This window comes from Meles meles, chromosome 12 (assembly GCF_922984935.1).
Source record: "Meles meles chromosome 12, mMelMel3.1 paternal haplotype, whole genome shotgun sequence".
Taxonomy (NCBI): Eukaryota; Metazoa; Chordata; class Mammalia; order Carnivora; family Mustelidae; genus Meles; species Meles meles.
Window position 1 is genome coordinate 71,537,087 of NC_060077.1, and position 23,882 is coordinate 71,560,968.

At 43.7% G+C, this 23,882-nt stretch overlaps 1 protein-coding gene across 1 annotated transcript in view; it reads right to left on the bottom strand.

The window, feature by feature from the left end:
• Positions 1 to 1,762: 1,762 nt before the first annotated feature.
• The window catches only part of ACAA2 (acetyl-CoA acyltransferase 2), a 28,138-nt gene continuing 6,018 nt past the window's right edge, over positions 1,763 to 23,882 (bottom strand). The window contains exons 2-10 of the mRNA XM_046025605.1: positions 21,416 to 21,582; positions 17,447 to 17,575; positions 15,843 to 15,959; positions 13,782 to 13,929; positions 11,668 to 11,843; positions 10,987 to 11,116; positions 5,826 to 5,896; positions 3,501 to 3,655; positions 1,763 to 2,166 (exon numbers count right to left, since the gene is read on the bottom strand). Coding sequence (XP_045881561.1) covers positions 2,082 to 2,166; positions 3,501 to 3,655; positions 5,826 to 5,896; positions 10,987 to 11,116; positions 11,668 to 11,843; positions 13,782 to 13,929; positions 15,843 to 15,959; positions 17,447 to 17,575; positions 21,416 to 21,582 — 1,178 coding nt within the window. The 3' untranslated portion in view covers positions 1,763 to 2,081. The remainder of the gene's footprint in view (positions 2,167 to 3,500; positions 3,656 to 5,825; positions 5,897 to 10,986; positions 11,117 to 11,667; positions 11,844 to 13,781; positions 13,930 to 15,842; positions 15,960 to 17,446; positions 17,576 to 21,415; positions 21,583 to 23,882) is intronic.

The window sequence follows — 23,882 nt, forward strand, 5'->3', positions numbered from 1 at the left end:
CAGCATCTCCGCTGGGATGTCTGAACCAAACGTTCCCATCCCCAAGGCTAGGAAGCGCAGGAAGCGTGGGAGTCATCCTTGACTCCTTTCTCTCCCAACCAACAGCCAAGCCAGGAGATCTCCAGTTTCCATCTTCAGAATGTAAGCAGAGTCTGGCAGGTTCTCACTGCCCGGTTGCCGCCCCTAGGTCCGAGAACAGTGCTGTTTCTTGGCCTGGATTACGGCAGTGGCATCCTGACTGGCCTCCCTGCTTCCCACGTTGTCCCTCCACAGTTCAACCAGGCAGATGGAGGCATCCTTCCTCTAAGTCAGGTGATGTCTCTCCTTGACTCAAAAGCCTGCAGTGGGTCCGTTTTACTCAGAATAAAAGCCGATGTCCCTATAGTGGCTTTTCAGGCACACGTGATATGCACTCAGCTGCTTCTCTGACGCCTCTCCAACCCCTCTCCATCTTGCCCCCTCGCTCCAGTGACGCTGGCTCTTTGCACACCAAGGGCACGCCTGCTTTAGGACCCACTTTTCTCCCAGATATCTGCATGGCCAATGATCACCTCCTCTAAGTGTTTGTTCAGCTGTCAGGACAGCGAGGTGTCTATCCTGACCAACTCCTTTATGATCATCAAATCCAACAGTCTGTACTGAAACAGTATTTGCATAGCTTTCTTGACCTTGAGGTGGTCACTGACATGCACTTTGGTTAGTTCAAAGTAGGTCGCCTCTATGTCCCCGTTTGCCTAGGATATAGTCCCAGGTGACACTTGTTGCCCCACAGTTATAATAACAACAATAGCATCCCCTTCACTTCCCGGTAATAACTATACCATTTATTGGTATCAAGACTAAGTTCAGTAACTTGCTCCTTGGACATTTATGTCAGAATGGATTCTGAACATCACTTAGCAAAGTTAAACTGGTTTTCAAATTTAAAAAAAAAAGACAATTCAACTAAACCAAAAAATAAACGATTCAACTTAAAAAATGGAAGGACTTTAAATAGACATTTCCTCAAAAAAGATGGAGGGATGGTCAATACGCCTGGGAAAAGACGCTCGACGTCACGGATCGTTAAGGAAACGCAACTCTGAACTGCAGGGAGGTGCCCCGCACCCCCACCAGGATGGCTATTCTAAGAAACAGAAAAGAGCAGGAATCTGTGCAGGATGTGGAGAAATTGGAACCCCTTGTGCAAGGCTGGTGAAAGGGCAAAAGGGTGCAGCTGCTATGGAAAACTGTTTGTCAAGTCCTAGAAAGAATTCCACTTTGGGGAATATGCTCAGAAGAACTGAGAGCAGGTCCATGAAGAGATGCTCATCACAAAAGCAACGCAAGTGTCCACGGGGGCATGGAAGGACAAACATGGTCTATACGTACAGTGGAATGTTCTTAGAAAAGGCGGCAGTGCTGACACGTGATAGGACATGATGCCGGGTGAGATAACCGAGGCACAAAAGGACAGCTCCTGTAGGATTCCCTTTCTGCGAGGGCCCTAGAGTAGTCTAAAAGCAGCAGAAAGAATGGTGCTCGCTGGGGTGGTGGTGGGGGGCAGTAAGGGGGGCTGGGGAGTCTGTATTGAATGGGGCAGTCTGTATTGAGTTTCAGCTCTGCAAGACGAAGCAAGTCCAGAGGCTACCGGCAGTCGCACAACAGTGGGAATGTATTTGATGCCACTTAAAAATGGTTAAGATGGTAATTTCTATGGTATGTGTATTTTTCCTCAATTAAGAGATTTTTAAAAATCCAAGAAAGACATTAAAGGATCAGAAGAAGTTAGAGCAGTATTTATTCCATTTTCTTGCAATCGTATTATCTAAGGCATTTGTGGTAATTATATGGCAAGAGAATACAGTTTCTTTTAAGGCCTCTGTAGTTGGACTTTTGTGCAGAAATATATCATATTTTGTATGCATTTGAGAGAACTTATTTTATTCATGAGAAATACATCTTTGCCTCATTATCCCTTAATCACACTCAGCCACTTGCAGTAGAGGGCACGTCTCATTTCGTAGCTGCTCTGAAGATCCCCTGCTTTGCTGTGGCCCGGCCCAGACAGTACGAGGGGGCTTCGCTGTGTCCCCTGCCCCTCAGGCCGTGCTCTCAATGATAACGGCAATGCCTTGGCCACCGCCGATGCAAGCTGACCCAACAGCGTATTTCCCGCCCCGACGCCTAGAAGAGAAAGCAGTGGCTGAAATCTACTCAAATAAAAAACAGAACTAATTAGAAAATTAATGAACTAGAATTAATAATGATCACATCTGCATTATTCATCCTCATTCAGCTCAGTGTCTCAATCTTTTCTCCAGGCCTCAATACTGATCTACAGTCACAAGGTAAGGAATTCAGGAAACAGTATTTTTATTAAAAGAAGGTGTTAACAGAGAAGAGAGAAGCTGAAACAGATCTAGAAGCTGAGGTGTGCTTTGAGAAAGGAGAGTGGCCGGGAGGTCACAGAGATGAAAAGGAAGCCGAAGAAGGGGCCGGCCTCTTTGATTTTTATATAGTCCAGATTTTCATGGCACAGGAGAGGAAGGGCAATCAGTGAAGTTTGCCCATGTGAACGGGTAGATGATTTAGAAGCATTTCATGTCCCTTGCATAAAAGTTAGATTCCTCTAGATCACGATCTATTCTTGCTCAACCCTAGAAAAACCACCTAGGAACTTTCTGGTGCACATTACTCATTTTGACTCCGTGAATTATTAAATGAGGGGCGCCTGGGAGGCTCAGTCGGTTAAGCGATCATGACCTTCAGCTCAGGTCATGATCCCAGGGTCCTGGGATTGAGCTCCCGGCTCAGTGGGGTGTCTGCTTCTCCCTCTCTCTATGACTGCCACCACCCTACTTGTGCACTCTCTAATAAATAAATTCTTAAAAAAATAAAAAAATGAAATGAAATGAAATGAATTCCATTTACCTTAACCTAACAGGAGCCAGAGTGATTTTTTTTTTTTTTTTTTTTGGCCTGATGTAGTTCGTTTTTTTTTTGCTTCTTCCTAACAGAGCAAAATGGTCCAAACTACACAGTACCAGAAGGAGGAGCTCTTGTATTAAAACTGAGAAGGATCAGACCCGCAGAAGGGCTCTTCTGGAACCCTGGCACCAGTGAAGGAAACACTTAGCTTAGACCCAAACTAGCAGTTTGCTCCGGTTTCTTAACTGACAGCATCTAGCTCAGAATCCTCCCAATATCCTATTTGTTCTCCTAAAGAACCGTATCTCACTCTTGTAACCGGCACTAGAGTGTAAGCACACGACAACAAGCAAGGCCTCGGCAACACGAGGAAGCGTGCGCATGCCCAAGTGTAGAGCCCTAACAAGTCAGCTGGGCCATCCACACCGTCAGCCGCAAAGGGTGCGGCCATGTAACGTGTTCCTGGTGAGCGGCAGTACAGGAGGATAGGAGGACGAATGAAAAATGCTGAACTGTTCTGAGGAAACCCAAATCCACGCATTTTTAACCAAAGATGGCAAATATGAAACGTAACAACTTCTGGCAAATACCTTAATTCATGAACCAGGTGTGCCGTAATTCTCGATCCAGACCCTCCCAGGGGATGACCGAGCGCGATGGCTCCACCATTCACATTGGTCTTACTTGGGTCAAGACCCAAACTCTTCTCGACTGCTAAGTACTGAGGAGCAAAAGCTTCATTCACCTAAAAATAATCAAAACACAGATAAAAATCCTCGCTCATAAGTTGATTTTTAACTGAGAATGTCCAGTCCTACTGACGACTAATTTTGCTCTTTTTTTTTTTCCCTATTTAACCTACCTTTTATCTTCAACCACTCTTTGTAAAGATAATCTTTGCAAAGAGGTTTGAAAATGGGTGTAATTTACTAACCGATACCTCAAGTCAACTGCACCCCTTTGAGAAAAACCCTCAGCAATGTTGTAAATGGATACCTAGTAAAGGCAGTGGGAGATGGCCCACAGGTTCCGGAACCAGAGGGATGGCTCAAATCTTGGCTGTATGCATGTTCTTTAAGCTCTTGACACTCGAGGTCCCTCCAAGAGTAAAATGTAACTGTAGTACATCCTAGGAGTTACTGTCAAGGTTAAACGAAATCATGGGTATTAAGTGTCTGGTGTATTACCTGACACATACCAACCATTCAGCAGATGGTTTCTCCTATGATTTTTATTATTACCCAGTACTACTAGCCATTCTTCTAAGAATAAACTGACACACAACCGAGGATAAACCTGCAGGGCCAGATACACAGAGGAACTGTGACCGTGTTGAAATCTGGCAGATCTGAGAGTCTCATATTGTATTTACTCAGCAAGGTTGGCTATGAGAATTACCTTCCTTCAGGTTCATAGCACTATAGTTTTATATGATCTTAGAAAATTTTATAGGTAAGAAAACTGATTTTAAGAAAGGTAACTTTTACAGAGTTGAGATCAAAATCTAGCCTGTGTTCTTTTCTGCTGTATTTTGTGCTTTTCCAAGATGGTGTTTTGTTTGTCCTTAGGTCCTGCATTATTTTTCCATTTTATATGGTCATGTTTAGGGTGGTACTAAGGGAAGTGGAATATGAACTAGCGAAACTAGGTTTCTGAGCCAAGGTACAACTACCATGATCTTCAAAATCCCAAAGACAATCCCATCAAGGTATTGAGATTTATGTCTTTGAGCACATACACATCTATAAATGATTACGAACAGCTTCACAGAGCTGACATATTTAAACAGAGTTTCAAGTGTGAAATCTAGAGTCAGAAATCCAGGTATATTATTTGCTAATATAAGTATGATAATTAAGCAGCCCCCTTGAGGCTTTAAGAATGGAAGAAGAGATTTAAGGATAAACTGTTTGTCTAAAACCCTGGTTTCCTGGATGAGAGATGATCACACCTGTGCTGAGTGACAAGCCCCTTCTCTACCAATTTAGAGAGATTTCCTTTGTTATATTAGTTATTTCCCAATGTCAAGCAGCAAAGATGTTTAATTACTTAAAATTTTCAAATAGTCCCCAAATGTAAAATGTATATAATCCAGCTTTATTTTCTTTTCCACTCTTCCTTTTAATTATGCTAAATGCTTAAGATGCCTTTGCTCTAAACGAACATTTAAAAAAAAAATCAGGGGCGCCTGAGTGGCTCAGTGGGTTAAGCCTCTGCCTTTAGCTTAGGTCATGATCTCAGGGTCCTGGGATCGAACCCCACATCGGGCTCTCTGCTCAGCAGGGAGCCTTCCCCTCTGCCTACATATGATCTCTGCCTGTCAAATAAACAAATAAACTCTTTAAAAAAAAAAAACCACCATACTTATAATAATAAAATTAAGTTTTCTATGCCAAAAATTATCACACCCCAAATCTAGCCACAACTATGGTGTAAAAGACAAAGTTAAGTCTGGGGGAGGGAGAGTTTTAACTTGATGAGAGGGCAAGAAACCAAGAAACTTCTAGATTTGGCACCAGATAGCAATTTTTCTATTATGCCAATTCTTTCGCTTATATATTTTTTCATTTTAATGCATCAAAGGTCGAAGTTATTCTCACCCACCTTACAGAATATTCAATTCAACAAGCACACTAGTAGTCTAAAATGAAATATTCTTGTAAGGTCCTAAGGAGTTTCCAGGAATTCATATCTTAGTAGGAGAAATCAGGCTATTTTAATTATTTGAATATACATATTTTAATCGGGTAGAGAAAAGTACCCATCCAAAGCACATAACAGAAGTAATACGTGGACACATGTCATCTGGAAAGGCTAATAGCACAGAAACAAAAAAAGCTACAAAATACCAAATTAAAGCCATTCGTGCTATACATGTTAGTAGCTTATTCATGTAAAATAGTCTTAACACTTACCTCTACCAAATCCATATCCTTAAGACTCAGTCCTGTTTTCTTCAGTGCCCCGCTGATAGCAGGGACGGGACCTACATAAGAACAAAATCAGTTCCGTCTCATGTGGCAGTTTTTAGTAGCCACAGATCTTACCGCCTTGATAGCACATTATGCAATGATGGGACCATAAAAAACCAGAAAACAGAACCAAAGTGAAAAGCTGGCTGTGCGAAAGTGCAAATGAGAGGCTCACATGGAAACTTCTGCCAGAAACAGCTTCAAGAGCTCAGACAGGGGCACCTGGCTCAGTAGGTTAAGTGTCTGCCTTCGGCTCAGGTCATGATCCCAGGGTCCTGCGATCGAGCCCCGCACTGGGTTCCCTGCTTGGCAGAGAGCCTTCTTCTCTCTTGCCCTCTGCCTGCCACTCTGCTTACTTGTGCTCTCTCTCTGTCAAATAAATAAATAAAATATTAAACAAACAAAAAAAAAGAGTTCAGACAGCCAAAGGAGTCCTCTCTGGGGTTCTGCAGTCATTGACAAGATCATGCCTCCTACCGAAGGTCAAGGTAGACTGAGTGCTCTCCTGAGTCACAAGTAATATGCATTCCCAGTACAGAATGACTGTGGCCACTCTGAATTTTGGGGTCCATCTGGACAGAAGACAAGAAACAGCAGCTGTATCTCCACGTGGGCATAGCAAGACAGGAAACCACAAGGCACTTCAAGGAAAAGATACCTGAAGCAAAGAAGCGTTTCTATTGCCAGTGGTGGGCAGAGATTTTAAACAAAACCAAACCCCCGTGGCAGAAAAGCAAATCTACCTAGTAAGACTTCTGAAACTTTAGCTCCCAGATTACTGACGATCACCAAGGACAGTTTAATGCTGCTCAATATTTTCAAGTTATACTGATATTTTGTCCTAAAAGGTAAAAAAGCTGGCTGAAGAAGATTATCTACTTCACTATTCTCAGAGAATGGAATGGCCATGTCTAAAAAAATTTGTGTGTTACGTTCCATTGAGTTTAAGTAGTCAGATATTTTGCAACAAGTGTCATACGTATGCCTAAGGTAATATGGGAAACCGGTCTTCACAAGAAAAGCGTGATGCAATCTAAACACAGTGTACTTTGTTTTGTCACCTAGTTAAAAACGTTCTTGGAACAGCCGTCTGCTCACCAGGGAAGGGCATCGGGTTAGCGCTTTTCAATCTGGCTACCGATTTAACATAAAACCTAGTTCTAGATTCTCTTTGAATGTCTAAGGCACAAAAATAGGACAGTGAACAGCAGAGCCAGCAGTCAGCCAGCATGGCCAGGGATAATGTACTCTACAGGGGTCAGAGACACACGGAACCAAAAGCTGAGGGTCTAACTCCGCTCTACACACCTCCTTGTCTTCATCTCCACAGTAAGCGTGACTCAGTGCATTCTTACTAACTCAGAATCCTTACAATCAATTGTTAAAATACGTGGGGCCACAGCCTGAGTTTTAAAGGACTGTTCCCGTAACACTGTTATGGGACTTCACTGGGACCCAGAAAGTTATAATAATCTTGTTTCTAGTCCTGCCACTAATAGCTACGTGACCCTGAGCACCTCTTTTGGACTGTAAGCTTCTCATCACAAGTGCTCTGAACTGGTTTTTAATCATCTTTTTAACTACCGGAATCCTCTCTACAAATTAAGCCCAATAAAAGATAAAACCAGGGGCACCTGGGTGTCTCAGTGGGTTAAGCCTCTGCCTTCAGCTCAGGCCATGATCCCAAAGTCCTAGGATCGAGCCCCACGTCGGGCTCTCTGTTCGGTGGGGAGCCTGCCTCCCCCTCTCTCTGTGCCTGCCTGTCTGCCTACTTGTGATTTCTGTCTGTCAAATAAATAGGTAGGACCTTTTAAAAAAAAAAAAAAGATAAAACCAGAGCTGCTATAGCTGCAGAGGTTCAAGGCTTCCCTCACCACTACCACCACTGGGGAGTTCCAGGGAACACTGACTGTCTTTCCCTATGTGTCCTTCCTGGGAGCCACTACGAGTCCCAAGTCCCCACTTTCCTCCCTCTTCTGGGTCAGCAGCTTCTCTTGCAAGGCTAAGGATTGCTTGATGTTGGATAACTCCATAACCGAGGGCACTATTCTTAGGAACTGGAGTGATGAATCAATCCCCACCACTCAAAAACCACTCTCCCTTGTTTATTCATGTGGGGCACTCCGTGCAGTCACCTTGTTTAATCCCACACAACCACCGACAGACAGCCGTCTAGTGAGGGCACACCTGACACTGGGGCATCTGGCGTTTACGGCTCTGCTCAAGCCCTGAGGGAAAAAGCAATCCTTCCACAATGGTATTCACTGCACTGCAGGGCCAGCATCCAGACGCTGGAACAGAAGAAAGGAAAACTACATTTTCTTCTTCTTTTTTTTAGAGACACAGTGAGAGAGGAACACAAGCAGGAGGAGTGAGAGAGGGAGAGGCAGGCTTCCTGCTGAGCAGGGAGCCAGATGTGGGGCTTGATCCCAGGACCCCGGGATCATGACCTGAGCCGAAGGCAGACGCTTAACGACGGAGCCACCCAGACGCCCCGGAAAACTACATTTTCTTCGCTATGTTAATGTATCAGAACCTATTCAGAGATTAAACTGAAAAAGAACTATAAAATAACTACTTACCTGTATCAGATAAATTTGATTGATCATCAAGACCTGCCAGGTATACTTAAACCCCATACTCCCCAGGCTCCACCCTGGAACTACTGAAACAAAATCTTTTGGGTGGGGTTATGGGTAGATTTTGATCATTTGGGGTCTGGGAAACCACCGTTCTAGACACTGAAGCGATAAATACCATACTTTTTTTTTTTTTTAAAGATTTTATTTATTAATTTTGACAGAGAGAGATCACAAGTAGGCAGAGAGGCAGGCAGAGAGAGTGAGAGGGAAGCAGGCTCCCCTCAGGGCAGAGAGCCCGACGCGGGACTCGATCCCAGGACCCTGAGATCATGACCAGAGCCGAAGGCAGTGGCTTAACTCACTGAGCCACACAGGCGCCCTAAATACCATACTTTTTAAAGCTACTTCCCATCTCTAAAACAAAAGCAGTGTTTTGGTGAAAGCAAGGAGCTAAAAGCTAATTAAGCTTTTAAGCCTGAAACATAGAAAAAACTGACTTTTAACAGATGGTCACATAGCTTATGGTTTTGGTTCAAGTAATTTGAAACACAGTGAAAGTGACAAAATATGGACAGATATGGTTGGGTATTTACTATGTCCCCAGTGAGCACAAACGCTATTACTTGAGAAGAACTCTGAGGGACAGACCGAAGATCTTTGAGAACACAGGTCAGCAACAGGTCATTCCCCTTCTACCCTGGATCCTGCTTCAAAATCCAATTTAGTTGGAAAAGGCGTAACTGTGCTCAAAGAAAAACCTCTGGACCCATCGAGAATCTGAATCTAGCCCCAGGGTAGTCTTTTCTTTGGGGTATGAGGGTTCAGATGGGATAGGACAAAGCCTCCAGCACTAGTATTTTTTAAGTGAGGCGCCTCATCAATTCTGTTTCCTGGAGAATGATGACAGACATTACTAAAATTCAGCACTCTGAGGTTCCTAGGAGCACATCCAGCAAAAAGCTGTTTCTTTTCCTAATTCGTACCTTTCAAGCCAAAAAGAGCATACAGTTGGCCCTTAAACAGCACAAGTTTGAACAGAGCAGGTCCACTCTGTGGTCAATACAGTACAGTACGATGAATGTATTTGCTTACAGTTTTCTTTTTTTTGAAGATTTTATTTATTTATTTGACAGAGAGAGATCACAAGAGAGGCAGGCAGAGAGAGAGGAAGGGAAGCAGGCTCCCTGCTTAGCTGAGAGCCCAATACAGGGCTCGATCTCAGGACCCTCGGATCATGACCCGAGCTGAAGGCAGAGGCTTTAACCCACTGAGCCACCCAGATGCCCCTACTTAACAGTTTTCTTTTTAAAAGCTTTTATTTATTTATTTGACAGAGATCACAAGTAGGCAGAGAGAGAGGAGGAAGCAGGCTCCCCGCTGAGCGGAGAGCCCAATGTGGGGCTCAATCCCAGGACCCCAGGATCACGACCTGAGCCGAAGGCAGAGGCCTTAACCCACTGAGCCACCCAGGCGCCCCTTAACAGTTTTCTTAAGAACATTTCCTTTCCTCTAGTTTACCATGAGAATACAGTGCAAACTCCATGTAACATACAAAGTGTGTGTTAAAAGCTTATGTTACGGGTCAGGCTTCTGGGCAACAGGAAGCTCTCAGTGGTTACATTTCATGGGAAGCAACAGTTGTACTTGGACTCCGGCTGCGTGACGGTTGGCACCCCTCGTCCCCACGTTGTTCAAGGGTCAACCATACACACTTGTAGGGAGCTCTCCTGCTCATCTCTGCCAAACTGAGATCCACTGGAATCCTTCATTTTCCTATCAAGCGGCAGCTGAGCCAGGTGGGCGTGGCTCTGACTCCCGGGACAACACAGTGGGAAGAGCACTTGCATGAGAGAGGCCCGGTTCCCATCCTGGCTCCATCACTCACCCGTCCGGAACTTGACAAGACAACCTCCCTAAGCCTCCATTTTCTCCCTCACAAAGGGGTTGTGGAAGAGGAAATGAGACATACCAGTAGCCGCATGCAGGACACCCAGCATTCAGCCATCTCTGTTTGGCCCCAGGATCTCTCCTTGCCTATTGTCTCCTGTGGTCAGCACCTTGTAATTCTTCTGTTATATGCTGGGAGCCAGTCTTAAAAGCTATTTTTTTTTTTAGTATTTTATTTATTTATTTGACAGAGAGAGAGAGGTCACAAGTAGGCAGAGAGGCAGGCAGAGAGGCAGGCAGAGAGAGAGGGGGAAGCAGGCTCCCCGCCGAGCAGAGAGCCCGATGCGGGGCTTAGATCCCAGGACCCTGAGATCATGACCTGAGCCGAAGGCAGAGGCTTAATCCACTGAGCCACCCAGGTGCCCCAGCCAGTCTTAAATATAGACAGTGAGAGGTGATTACTGCCCATGAGCAGTCTTAGTTTTCCTACTGGGCCCGGTACAGGTTTTCTAGATTTGTTTAAATGACTAATGACCAATCTCCTTTTCTCCACAAGTGACCTTGATCTGGCTACTGTTTCAGGTATCTGAATGCCAAAGACGATTTCTCTCCAGAAACACGCACTACAAACTTACCAATACCCATGATGGAGGGATCACATCCAGACACGAAATAGCCCACAATTCTTGCCAGTGGTGTGAAGTTATGTTTTTTAACAGCATCTTCACTAGCTATGATAACAGCTCCAGCACCATCGGACACCCCCTTGGAAACAAACACAGGAACACTGACTAGAGGGCAGAAGGACCCAGTTAATCAAGGTTTGAACTAAGGCGGTAGTGTTAGGACTGTGGTACTACGTAAGAAACAGCATCACAATCTGGGCTACGATGAGGACTTGCAGTGCTCCAGGAACTGTTTTAGGCACAGAATCCAACCTCACCAAGGGAAAACAGGAAACAATGTCCAGGAAAAGATTATGTCCAGATGTGGGGAGACGTAAGAAATCTGCTGAGTTGTATACATCAGAAAACCAACAAGTCAACCAACGAACCCAGGAAAACTGGAATAATAACCAAGCAGATTTCCTTCTAGAGTCCTTGTAATATTTTGAAAAGACTAAGAAACTGGAAGACTATTATACGTGAGTTAAAATATTTTGTTTGGGACTATGAAACCCCCAATTAACCAAATATGAACGCTGCCAGTTGAAGGTAAACAGCTAAAGACTAGTACAAGTCTCCAAAAGACCCCACAGGACTACTTTGCACTGAACACGGCAGCAAGAGTCCAAGGTGGGCTGTGGAGTCACCTACCGAGGCGTTCCCCGCGGTCACGGTTCCCTCCTTCTTGAATACTGGGGGGAGTTTAGTTAACTGCTCCAGGGTCGTCTGGGGCCGAGCGTGCTCGTCTACCTGCATTGTCTGTTTCCCCTTCTTCGTCTTCACCTCAATGGGTGCCATCTCATTATTAAAGTAGCCAGCATCATTAGCTGAAATAGGAGAAAGACCATGGTGAGAATGGGAGAAAAAGAAGATACAAGAAACAAAATCAAACACATTCTTCAGTTTCGGCTCTATCCTTTCCTCACAGCCTACTTTAACATAAGCCTTTGTTACAGGTACAACTTATGTTGCCTCTCGAAGGACTTAATACGCTGCCATCAATCTATGCAAACGCATTCTGCATCTTTTTAAAATTGTAATTTTGACCTCTTTTACTGTAATTTTTTTTTTTTTTACAAGGTATCACTAGACTATTAGCAGTCCTCCTCTGTTAGCTACAGATAGAACAGCACTAAGTAAACTTAATGTCTCATTTAAACTTCTCTGGGTGAGGTAAGAAGTAAACTTAAAAATTACCAGGTCGTACAACAATAACGTATTGTGCACTTAAAAAAATTTGTTAAGGGGGCAGAGTTTATTTTAAGTGTCTCTCCAAAAGAAGTTACTGATCTAGGTTACCAAGTAATCTATGACTGAAATTTAATGACAAGCAACTCAAAGAAATTCTACGAGCGATTACCGACACAGTTCTAAGTGAAACAGCTGACCTGCTTCCACCTCCCTCGACTACAATGGACTGCAGTAATCTACAGCTTCCAGAAACAGAATATGCCAGGAGTGAGACCACCTTCCTTCTGATAGCCCTTTACAAGGGCAGGCTACACACTTCCCTTATTTGGTTTTCACAACTCTTAGGGGAAAAGGGGAGGCAAATCTTCTGTATCTCAATTGTACAGACGCCCAGTGAAAAAATGACTTGGCAGAGGTTGGTTAACTTGTACACGGCCAAGGTAGAAACAGAGCTGATGACTCCTGGCCTCTGGACCAGCATGCTCCCACTTTACTGTGTAAGACAAACACAGAGAATGAGTTGGCTGGCATCGGCTCCATCCCACTTCTCCCTCTGAAATGCTAAGACAGACTTCATTCTCACCACTCGGAGTACTTAACGCCCCTGAAGTAGAGTTGCTGCTCATTTATAATAGTTTAATTTAAAAAATCTTTTTCAAGAGACTAAAAAATGTCTTCAACTCACCATACTGTCCTGTTGCCCACTTTGGACTGGTCTGACAGTAGTGAGAAGTGTTACACCAAGGGCACCAGAGCTCTGGCCGCAGAGAGTTCTGAGTCTTTGAGTCAGCGCGCAACGATTCTCAATTAGGAATGGGAGGAGGAAGGCACACAATGGGTCCTTTCCAAACATACCATCCCTTCCTCGTAACAGGGTATGCCTCACAGAGGAGAACACCCTCTCTGTGCCAGCAGCCCCCGGGAACCATCGTCTCTCACAGAGTGTCAAAGCCCTTGCAGCAGAGTGTTCTCCGTGTTCTACTGACATCAGAGCCACTGAGGACAAAATTCAAGTGGCCAGGTAAGGTCAATCAGCAATGCCACTTTTTAGGTAGCATTACTGTATTTCAAAAGAGAAACTCCTGGTTAATTTCGCAATCATTCACAGAACATCTACTCATCTAAACACAAAGGAATGTTGAAAAAAACTGATTTTCAAAAGGTACAATTTTAAACAAATATTATTATATGACCATTATAATCCGAAAATGACCAAACTCTTCTCTATTTTTTTAAACCCAGGTATAACTGACATACAACATTACATTAGTTCCAGGCCTACAGCCTAAACATTCGGTATTTGTGTATACAGGACTGCACAATGATCACTGCTCTAAGTCTAGTTAACATCTGTCCCCATACACAGCGGCACCAATTTTTTTTCTTGTGATGAGAACCTTGAAGACCTATTCTACTAGCAACTTCACGCATGCGCTCTACAGTGTTATTAACTACGGTCACCATGCTGTACGTTACATCCCCGGGACTTATTTTATAACCTTTGACTCCCTCCACCCATTTCACCCCCCCCCAAGTTTTCTTCTGTTGACACTTCTAACATGCATCTCACTGACCAGCTTTCCACCTCTGCTGGGACTGAAGGGCGTACTTGTCGCAGTCTTCTCTGCTTATGTTATGTTTTGCAGCAAGATTCTCTGCGGTGATCCCCATGGGGAGTCGGATGTGCTCATCTGTTAATCCTGACCACAAAGCATCCTCCAGCTATTGAAAGACACGAATAGTAAGGTGATCTTTAAAGTGTATCTTTTGAAAGTAATGTGCTGTAATATCTTTACATTTAATTAATTGTCCCATAAATGAAAGAAAATTATGTTTTCTGATTATTGTTATTATTATTATTCTTCAGTTCTGGGACATTTTAAAAAACACGCAATACCATAATCAAATGCACGCATCCTCACTGTTCAGGGAGGGGACACAGGAGATCATCCTACAATCAAAAACGAAACCGCTGGGGCACCTGGGTGGCTCAGTCGGCTAAGCGTATGCCTTTGGCTCAGGTCATGATCCTGAAGTCCAGGGATCGAGCCCCATGTCAGGCTCCCTGTTCAGCAGGGAGTCTGCCTCTTCCTCTCTCACCCTCCCTCTGCATACTCTCTCACAAATAAATAAATAAATAAAATCTTAAAAAAGAAGGGGCGCCTGGGTGGCTCAGTGGGTTAAAGCCTCTGCCTTCGGCTCAGGTCATGATCCCAGGGTCCTGGGATCGAGCCCCAAATCAGGCTCTCTGCTTAGCAGGGAGCCTGCTTCCTCTTCTCTGTCTCCCTCTGCCTGCCTCTCTGCCTACTTGTGATCTCTGTCTGTCAAATAAATAAATAAAATCTTAAAAAAAAAAAAGGAAAGAAAGAAAACCTCAAGGCTACATTTTTAAGAAACCTAACACGGGGTCCTCATGCGATGTTTCCCTGTAGCCACCTGCAACCTGCGATTCTGTGCTCCGCAGGAGTGTGCCTGAGCACCTTCAGTGACAGGAACAGCTGGTTCTGTCAGCTACTGGGAGGTGGAAAACCCCACACAGGTTCCTTGAGGAACAGAAAAGGTACTTATTATCCAGTGGGTCAGTCTCTGATAAGGGTGCCCCCTTGTGTCTTCTCCACTGCCCCTCATCATCTTCGAGCCACTGACGGGTCTTTCCAAAGGTTTTCTTAATACTTGGTGTCTAAAATACTATTTCATATTTTCTAGGTCTTATTCTTTCCAACTTTCAAAAACGCCAGGGGATGAACCAGGTGAAGTGTGAACCAATCATTGCTGTTGGAAACTGCTAACAACAGAGAATGTCATTAGCCCTTTCCCACGGGAGGGACAGCACTGGTGCCATTCCCCGGCCTGAGCTCTCCAAGATGCGAAGATCAGTTTTTGTCTGACTGACTCACGACAGTATCATCTCTATTCAAAGAGAATCTTTAAAAAAAAAAAATTTAAAGAGCAAAATAAAAAAAAAAAAATCAATAAAACAAAGAGAAGGTTTTCTGTGAAGAAGAAGATACCTATTCAATGGAGACTGCTCCAGGAAGAAAACTTCCATAAATCATGGTAAAGATTTAATTACAGGGTTTACCATTTATTCAGTAGAGAAATTAATTACTTCAACCTCCGCCTATCTTTTTGATCTGCCTCCTCCTTTCCTCTGCCTTCCCAGTGTATTAATTCCATGATCAGAGGCGTGGTGAGATAAAGTCTATGTGGATTTTTTAAATGCGGGTTAAGACGTCAAAACTAAAAACCAGACTGGCGTTTTGAAATAGTTTGCAAATTTCAAGTCATTTTTGTATTTTGTCAATCCCCTATTAACGAAACTCGTTTCAAAATTTGTTTTCCCTCTCCCAAAATGGTGTTATTAAATTTATTAGCATAGGGGTGCCTGGGTGGCTTATTCGTTAAGCAGGTCGATTAAGACCTGCCTTTGGCTCAGGTCATAATCCCACGGTCCTGGGATCGAGTCCTGCATCGGACTCCATGCTTAGCAGGAAGCCTGCTTCTGCCTCTCCCACTCCCACTCCCTGCTTGTGTTCCCTCCCTCACTGTCTGTCAAATAAATAAATAAAATTTTAAAAATATATATTAGCATAAATGCATGACCAATAATTTTTAAACATTTGAATGGTTCCAACCTTGAGATCTGATCCAAACTTGGTTCCAAAGCGTACGTTTCTGACACAGTAGGGAGACTGGCTCATGCTTTCAGTTCCTCCACATAAGACAACTTCGGCCTCTTTAACACAAATTTCCTATTTGAAAATGAATGCGCAGCAATAACAAAAAAACTTTTATTGTGACAGAGGTTTGTACTAAGCAGTAAACTAACAGTAAATGTAATGATTTACAGTCTCAAAAGGAAATACTTGTCAAGTCATGGTAAAGCACATGCCACAGCACCCATCCCCCCAAGACACAAGGGGAGAAAAACCCAACAGACTTCAATTGTGTGTGCACAAGTGACAAATTCTACCTATGTTTTGGCAAGAAATGATAATTCTTACCCTCGAAATAAATCTTGAAAATCAGTAGAGATATTAATGCCTGGCATAATATACAGATTATCAGCTGAGGATAAAGAATAAATCTTTCAAAAAGGCGGAGTAGAATTTATCCCATTAATGCAGGAGTCTGATGCAAGTAACAGACCACACACGAGAACTGAGTTAACGGAGGAGGATCAGAAAAAGAAACCCATTTCTTCCTTCTAACACCTCCCACTATTTGCATTTCTCAGAAAAGAAGCAAGGAACAAGCCTCCAACGCCAGTGTTCACAGTGACTGCTAGGGAATCAGGACCACTGTTTCAGATACACTGTTACAGAAATAAATTAACATGAAAATTATTCATCACAATATGTCCATGTCCTTCATTCTGTAAAAAAATGAAGATCTGGACAAATAAAATTGGATTTCACTATATCCCTTTTCCCTGTGCTCACGGATCAAATGTATTTGTCCAAGTACCCATTCCTTAAAAAGGAATGCATTTCTTACCATCCCCTAAACCCTCCAACTTTCTTCCTAGCCGTATAGTCTTTATTCTTGTGTTTCACAGACCTGCGTTCAAGTTTCGTCTCTGTAAGGTGACTTCATCACCTTACTGATCAGTTTCCTTGCCTGTTAAATGGGAATAGTGATAGTTCCTGTCTTACCGGATGGCTGTGAAGACTAAGTGAGATACTGAATGTAAATCTAGCATAGGTCAGGCACACAGGAAGCACTCGATAAAAGTGAGAGTCATGATTAGCTTTAACAAGAAAAACTGTGATAAAATATACCTAACTTCAAATTTACCATTGTAAACAATTTTAAGTGTACAGATTCACAGTGTTGTCTGACCAACCACCACCACTCATCTCCAGACATCTTTTCGGCACTGCAGGCTGAACCCAGTACTCATTAAACATGAACTCCTCCTTTTCTCCTCCCCGAGCCCCAGCAACCATCATCCTACTTTCTGTCTCTATGAATCTGACTACTCATATGAGGGAGATCATACAGTATTTGTCCTTTTGTGGCTCATTTATTCCATTTAGCATGTCTTCAAAGATCTGTGAACAGCTTTTAAGGAACTGTGGATTCTTGTATCCCTGTGTACTTTTCCAAGAAAAATCAAATATTGACCTTTCCTAACGAAGCATTATAACATAAAAGCCTACGGTGTTCTACTGAAGTGGGGCATTTTCTCCAACAGCTTTTCGCGTATTTTCAGAGAAGTAATAAAATGTTCCCATACCTGACATCCACTCACAATGGACTGGAAACCAGAACCACAGAGTCTGTTAACAGTGAGAGCTGGGACCTCTTTTGGGACTCCGACCCGCAAACCAACGTGCCGGGCCAAATATGCAGCATCTGAAGAACTCTGGAACAGAGGGAGAAGACAAAGAATTGTCCTCTATAAATCTTGGCCAAAAGGAGGACAAAATACACAGAAATGTTGGCAGTCTATCAAGACAAAGAATTGTCCTCTATAAATCTTGGCCAAAAGGAGGACAAAATACACAGAAATGTTGGCAGTCTATCAAAAAATAATAAGCTACATGCCTCTAAGGTAGGACACAATGCATACAGGTATAGCATGTATTTTATGTAATACATGTGCTTATTATTTGAATAAAAACTACAATTTGGTTTGCTAGTTTTTAAACACACAAAGTCCGAAAAATCCTTATATTACTATCATTAAAATAATTCTTGTATTAATATAAGATAGAAATTTCTAACTATTGGAACTGTTTATTTTTATTTATTTATTTTTTTTAAGATTTTATTTATTCATTTGACAGAGAGAGAGAGATCACAAGTAGGCAGAGAGGCAGGCAGAGAGAGAGGAAGGGAAGCAGGCTCCCTGCGGAGCAGAGAGCCCGATGCGGGGCTCGATCCCAGGACCCTGAGATCATGACCTGAGCCGAAGGCAGTGGCTTAATCCACTGAGCCACCCAGGCGCCCCTATTAGAACTGTTTAAAAATAAAATGGGCTATCTTAAAATAGTATGTCCCTTAAAAGAGAAAGTATCCGGGGTGCCTGGGTGGCTCAGTGGGTTAAGCCGCTGCCTTCGGCTCAGGTCATGGTCTCAGGGTCCTGGGATCGAGTCCCGCATGGGGCTCTCTGCTCGGCGGAGAGCCTGCTTCCCTCTCTCTCTCTCTCTCTCTCTGCGCCTGCCTCTCTGCCTACTTGTGATCTCTCTCTGTCAAATAAATAAATAAAATCTTAAAAAAAAAAAAAATAAAAGCACCCGGGGGATAATGTGAAACTGAGGCTGAGACCTGTTGACCTAGGGAGGGGAGAGTTAAACAAGGACCCCAGGTTCCAAAGCAACAGCGCTGGCCCGGCTCTGGGGTCCAAGAAGAGCAGTGATGACAGGTGGCCTGCTACAGACTTACCAGCTGGTTTCAATCTGCACTTCAGTGTTTTTATAGGTTTCCTACCCTATAACCTGTGTTTCCTACCCTATAACCTACAACCTGTGTATTTGTTCTGTGGTTTTGGTCTCCTGTTTATTTATTTGTTCTCTTTCAAGATTTTATTTATTTTGAGAGAGAGCACACTGAGGGAGACAAAGACTCACTGCTCGCGGAGAGCCTGATACAGGGCTCCATCCAGGACCCTGGGATCATGACCTGAGCTAAAGGCAGACGCTTAACCCACTGGGCCACCCGGGTGCCCTTAGTCTCCTGTTTAATGGCACACAAGTAATACTACCAGGTAACCAGAACCAGGTGTCAATGTGTTGAGACTTTTTTTTTTTTTAGATTTTTTTTTATATTTTATTTATTTATTTGACAGAGAGAGATCACAAGTAGATAGAGAGGCAGGCAGAGAGAGAGAGGGAAGCAGGCTCCCTGCTGAGCAGAGAGCCCGATGAGGGACTCGATCCCAGGACCCCGAGATCATGACCTGAGCCAAGGGCAGCGGCTTAACCCACTGAGCCACCCAGGCGTCCCTGTGTTGAGACTTTTTACTGTGTTTAGCATGATAGGGAACTTGTGAAAAAACACATACAAAAGATACAGTGACATAAAATGCGGAGCTGGGAGTGGACTCCCAAGGAGTCAGACTTGGTGTGGGAGTGTGTAACGAGCTTCTCACATGCTCTCAGCCTTCGGGAAAAACCTGGTGGAGTGCGTTCAGCCTAGTGTGGCAGATAGATGGTAAAGGACAAAGTAGTAACTTGATACCATACACAGCAGTGCTAGCTCTGTCTGTACAAAGAGAGAAACGGGCTTAGCCACAGAGGTTTAAACCATCTGGTTGTCCCGTATAGTAACACAAACCAGGGCTCGGATGCACAGTTGTATCTCATGTTTTATGGTCTCCCGGCCTTTCCACCCTAGGCACTTTTGGACCAATCTTTATCCTCGTTCAAGGCTTCGTTTTTGGGTTTTGTGGGTATTTGCCACATTGCATGCCTCAGCTTTGCAGGTAGACAGATGTGATTCAAAACTTGTGTGCTAAGGTGTTCCTTGTTGAGGAGTAATTGCTTACTTGTTGAGGAATAAGTCATGCTTCCCCACTAAAGGGGGCGTGGAGGTGGTAGTGCACAAGACAAGCCATGCCATAAGCTACTAGAACTTCTTGATGGGAAATTTTAGCTTTGCGTTTTGTTGCTTTAGTTCCTAAAATAACTTGGACATGTTCCTCACTGGTCCATCTGATGTGGGAAACAAAGGCAGAAGAAAAAAATATTAAATTTCCTCACTACTTACAGCCCACTGACAAGTCCTTGAAACAGAGCGACAGTCCTCTAGGAACTCAGCTGCCTCGATGTTAGTAGTTTCCCAATAGCAAAACAGCAATGTTTATTCTCTTGCCAAGAGGAATGTGGAAGGGGAGGACATGCTGTACCAATCCCTGAAGCTCAATAATGGCATTTGGAGTTTGGCTGAGCTATGTATCCAGCCAGGAAACCCACACGGCACGCTGCCGCTGACGTGCAGAGCTCCCGAGGTCTCCCAGGACGTCTGTGAGGTCTACGGCAGCATTTCTGAAAAGCTAAGAGACGAGTCCGGTGCCCTTTGGCCATCCTGTGATTGGTGCAAGCCAAGAACTCTTAACTGGAAGAAATCGTTTTGCCATGTAGACTCAGAACCCAAACACGCTGATGCCACACCCCAAGGCAGTGACTAGTCTAAGCTGTGCTGCCATCAGGGCACAACCTGTTGCATAGTTTTAGCTTCTCATGAACCCCTGTAAGCACTGCTTCAATCACTTCCCACCTCTTGTCACATACTGCGGCTACCTGTCCTTACTCGTGAGCTTCTCCATAGTGTGTCAACGGCTGGCGTTTTTGAGCGGTTTGGTATTTTGTAACTGAGAGCTCATTTGGAAAGCAGAAAAGGATAAAAAATATTAAAGGAAAAGTGTCACTGAGGAAAAAAATGCATGAAGCCCTTCAGACTCCACTGCAAACAAAACTGGTTGTTGCTAGAAGCAAAATCTCTCTGAGTCATGGCTCCGGCGCGGAGTTGGGGGCTGGAAATAATGGCACAGCCCTTCTGGAGCCTTATCCCTGCCCCAGGAGCTGAGCACGTGGTGGAGGTGGTGGCGGCAGCCTCCAGTCTTCTCGGCCTGCCTCTCCTAGTATGGAACAAGCCTCTCCTAGAACAATCACTTTCTCTCCTAGAAAAACCACTTTCTGAACCAGCGCAACAGTGACAAGGTACCTGCCGTGGCAATGCACTCGGCGTGGAGCTTCTGTTAAGCCAAGGGCTCGGAGGAAGAAGGGAGCCCCCATCTCTTTGGCAATACTTCAAAGGAATATACAGCTTTCGTCATCTATGAAATGATGTGATCTATTTTGTAGACCTCAACACAGCAACATAGAAGGGAAAGGAGTTTCTTATTTCCCGTAACAAATACTGACCAAGCTCCTGCTGGTTAAGAAATTATAGGGGATGTCTTACAATGACCAGGTTTTCTACCCTCCTTATTGGTACACAGAGAGAACCAACTAATTTTAGATAAGTCAAGGAAATGAATCTGATATTGAGAAGCAATGAAATGTAACCCCAATGGGATAGATATAGAACTTCTGGATTATATGTGGCTTTGATGTATGCTATCACTTCTAGAGTCAAAGGATTACTGAAATCATAAATACCTTTAACTATTAACTAGTTCACTATTAAGACATATTAAGTTATCTTCTTAATAACACGAAGCAACAAGAATGAAGACCACCCTCCCTTCTGCCCTACTGACCTGTATGACATTGCCTACAATGACACTGTCAATGGTCTCAGGTGAGACCTTGCCTGCAGACAAGGCAGCCTTGGCAGCAAATTCAGTCAAGTCGGTAGCCGTGAAGTCCTTCAGAAGACCTCCGTACGCTCCAAAAGGGGTTCGCTTAGCGGCAACGATGAACACACCTGGAAGCAGAGACAAATTCCTCAGTGTCCTGAACATGCTTTAAATAATCTCACTGTGGGGGCGCGTGGGTGGCTCAGTGGGTTGAGCCTCTGCCTTCAGCTCAGGTCATGGTCTCAGGGTCCTGGGATCGAGCCCCACATTGGGCTCTCTGCTCAGCAGGGAGCCTGCTTCCTCCTCTCTCTCTCTGCCTACTTATGATCTCTGCCTGTCAAATAAATAAATAAATCTTAAAAAAAAAAATAATCTCACTATGAAACCTAGTACTAGGTACTGTTTTCACTTAGAACTTAGACATTTTTTGTCCCAGAATAGTACATGGCACAAGTCCCACTCACAGAAGCAGTCCTTTAAGGAAGGGTTATCAGTTGGAGCAGTACCTACATGCTGGCCCCCAGAACTGCATGCTGCAATGTAAATCCATCCTGGTAGACAACATTCTTGTCCTCCGGTGAGCTACAAAGCTAGAAACATTTGTTTAAAACTAAAATACTGGGGTGTCTAGGTAGCCCAGTAGGTTAAGTGTCTGTTTCTGCCTTTGACTCAGGTCATGATCCCGAGGATTCCTGGGATCCAGCCCTGCACTGGGCTCCGTGCTCAGTGGGCAGCCGGCTTCTCCCTCTCCAGTTCCCGCTCTCCCTTCCTCCAGCTTATAAGCTCTCTCCCTCTCTCTGTCAAATAAAATATTAAAAAAAAAAAAAAATAAAAAAATAAATAAAACAAACGCTGGGACAGCTGGGTGGCCCAAATGGTTATGTGTCTGCCTTTGGCTCAGGTCACCATCCCAGGGTCTGGGGATGACATTAAGCTCCCTGCTCAGTGGGGAGCTGCTTCTCTCTCTACCTACCGCTCCCTCTGCTTGTGCTCTCTCGCTCCAACAAATAAAATCTTTAAAAAAAAGGAAAAAGAAAAAACAGGGGCACCTGGGTGGCTCAATGGGTTAAGCTTACTCTGCCTTCAGCTCAGGACATGGTCTCAGGGTCCTGGGATCCAGCCCTGCATTGGGCTCTCTGCTCAGCAGGGAGCCTGCTTCCCCCCTCTCTCTGCCTGCCTCTCTGCCTACTTGTGATCTCTCTCTCTGTGTCAAATAAGTAAAATAAAAAATCTTTAAAAAAATAAAAAATAAAATAAAACAAAAATGAAAACAAAATGTTTCTTTGATGTGCTGAAGTATATTTCCTAGTCACAGACTCAAACAATCTCCAAATTAGAAGATCTCTTGAGGTTTGAGGCCAACCACTCACCCCACAGAAAATTCCTGACACAAGAGACAAAAATTCCTCTGCTAGAAAATTTACAGTAAGGCATACTCCACTGTGTGAAGCAGTGTGCCTATGAATGGACAACCTAAAGTATGATTTTTTCCTCCTACATAGCTAAGCTAGCTTACCCAGTCTTCCATCCACCAGCTTACCCAAAATGTATCCCAAGTCAGAAAAATTGTTTCTACAGGAAAAAAAAAAAAAAAAAAAAAAGAGGAAAACTGTTTCTAGAATTGATAATGTTTTGAATGTGAACTACATATGCCTTTAACTTTAGAGCCCTAGGATGACTAAAATACAAATTTCAAATAATATGAACCATTCATTACCTTTTACAAAGCAGATTATTTTTTACACAGATAGCCCCTCCGGATCTAAAGTCAGCTAACCTGTAACATCTCCCATCTCTTAAGTAAATAAAAGGCATTCTTACAAAACTTCTTTGACATCATTTCTGGCTGCTTTCTTCTGAAGACATTCTAGTTTGCCAATATCCTGTTAAAACATGTCTCTTAGAGTACAACAAAATTTCCTGATCCAACCACAAAGAATATAGGGGAAATTATCTATACATATAGTAATGTAAATTAAGAGTATAAAATTATGGTATCACTATTAGTCCAACAGAGGTCCCTATGCAAATAAATAAAAATTGCTCCTAACTGAGGCATTCTACTGCCACCTCCCCCGAAAAAGGCTACAGAAGTCTCCGATGATGGGAGTGATACTCCCTGGAGCTGTGTGAGGCAAAACTTGCACATCGGGAAGCAGCACCCAGTATAGCCCGTTTCATCCCACTAACATTTATTAAGCACCAACTAAGCACTAAATATTTTATCACTTTTCATTATCTAATCTTCCTAACAATCCCGCAGGTCAAAAGTACGGTGGTGCGTACAGGAGGCACTTAGTATGGGGCAGACCTCATGCTTGGTGCTTTGCATACATAGGCTTCTCCCAAAACAATCTGAGCTGACATTTCGATGTCCTGCCAAGAAATTATGGGACTTTTAACAATGGGTTTGTGTCAAGATACTAAC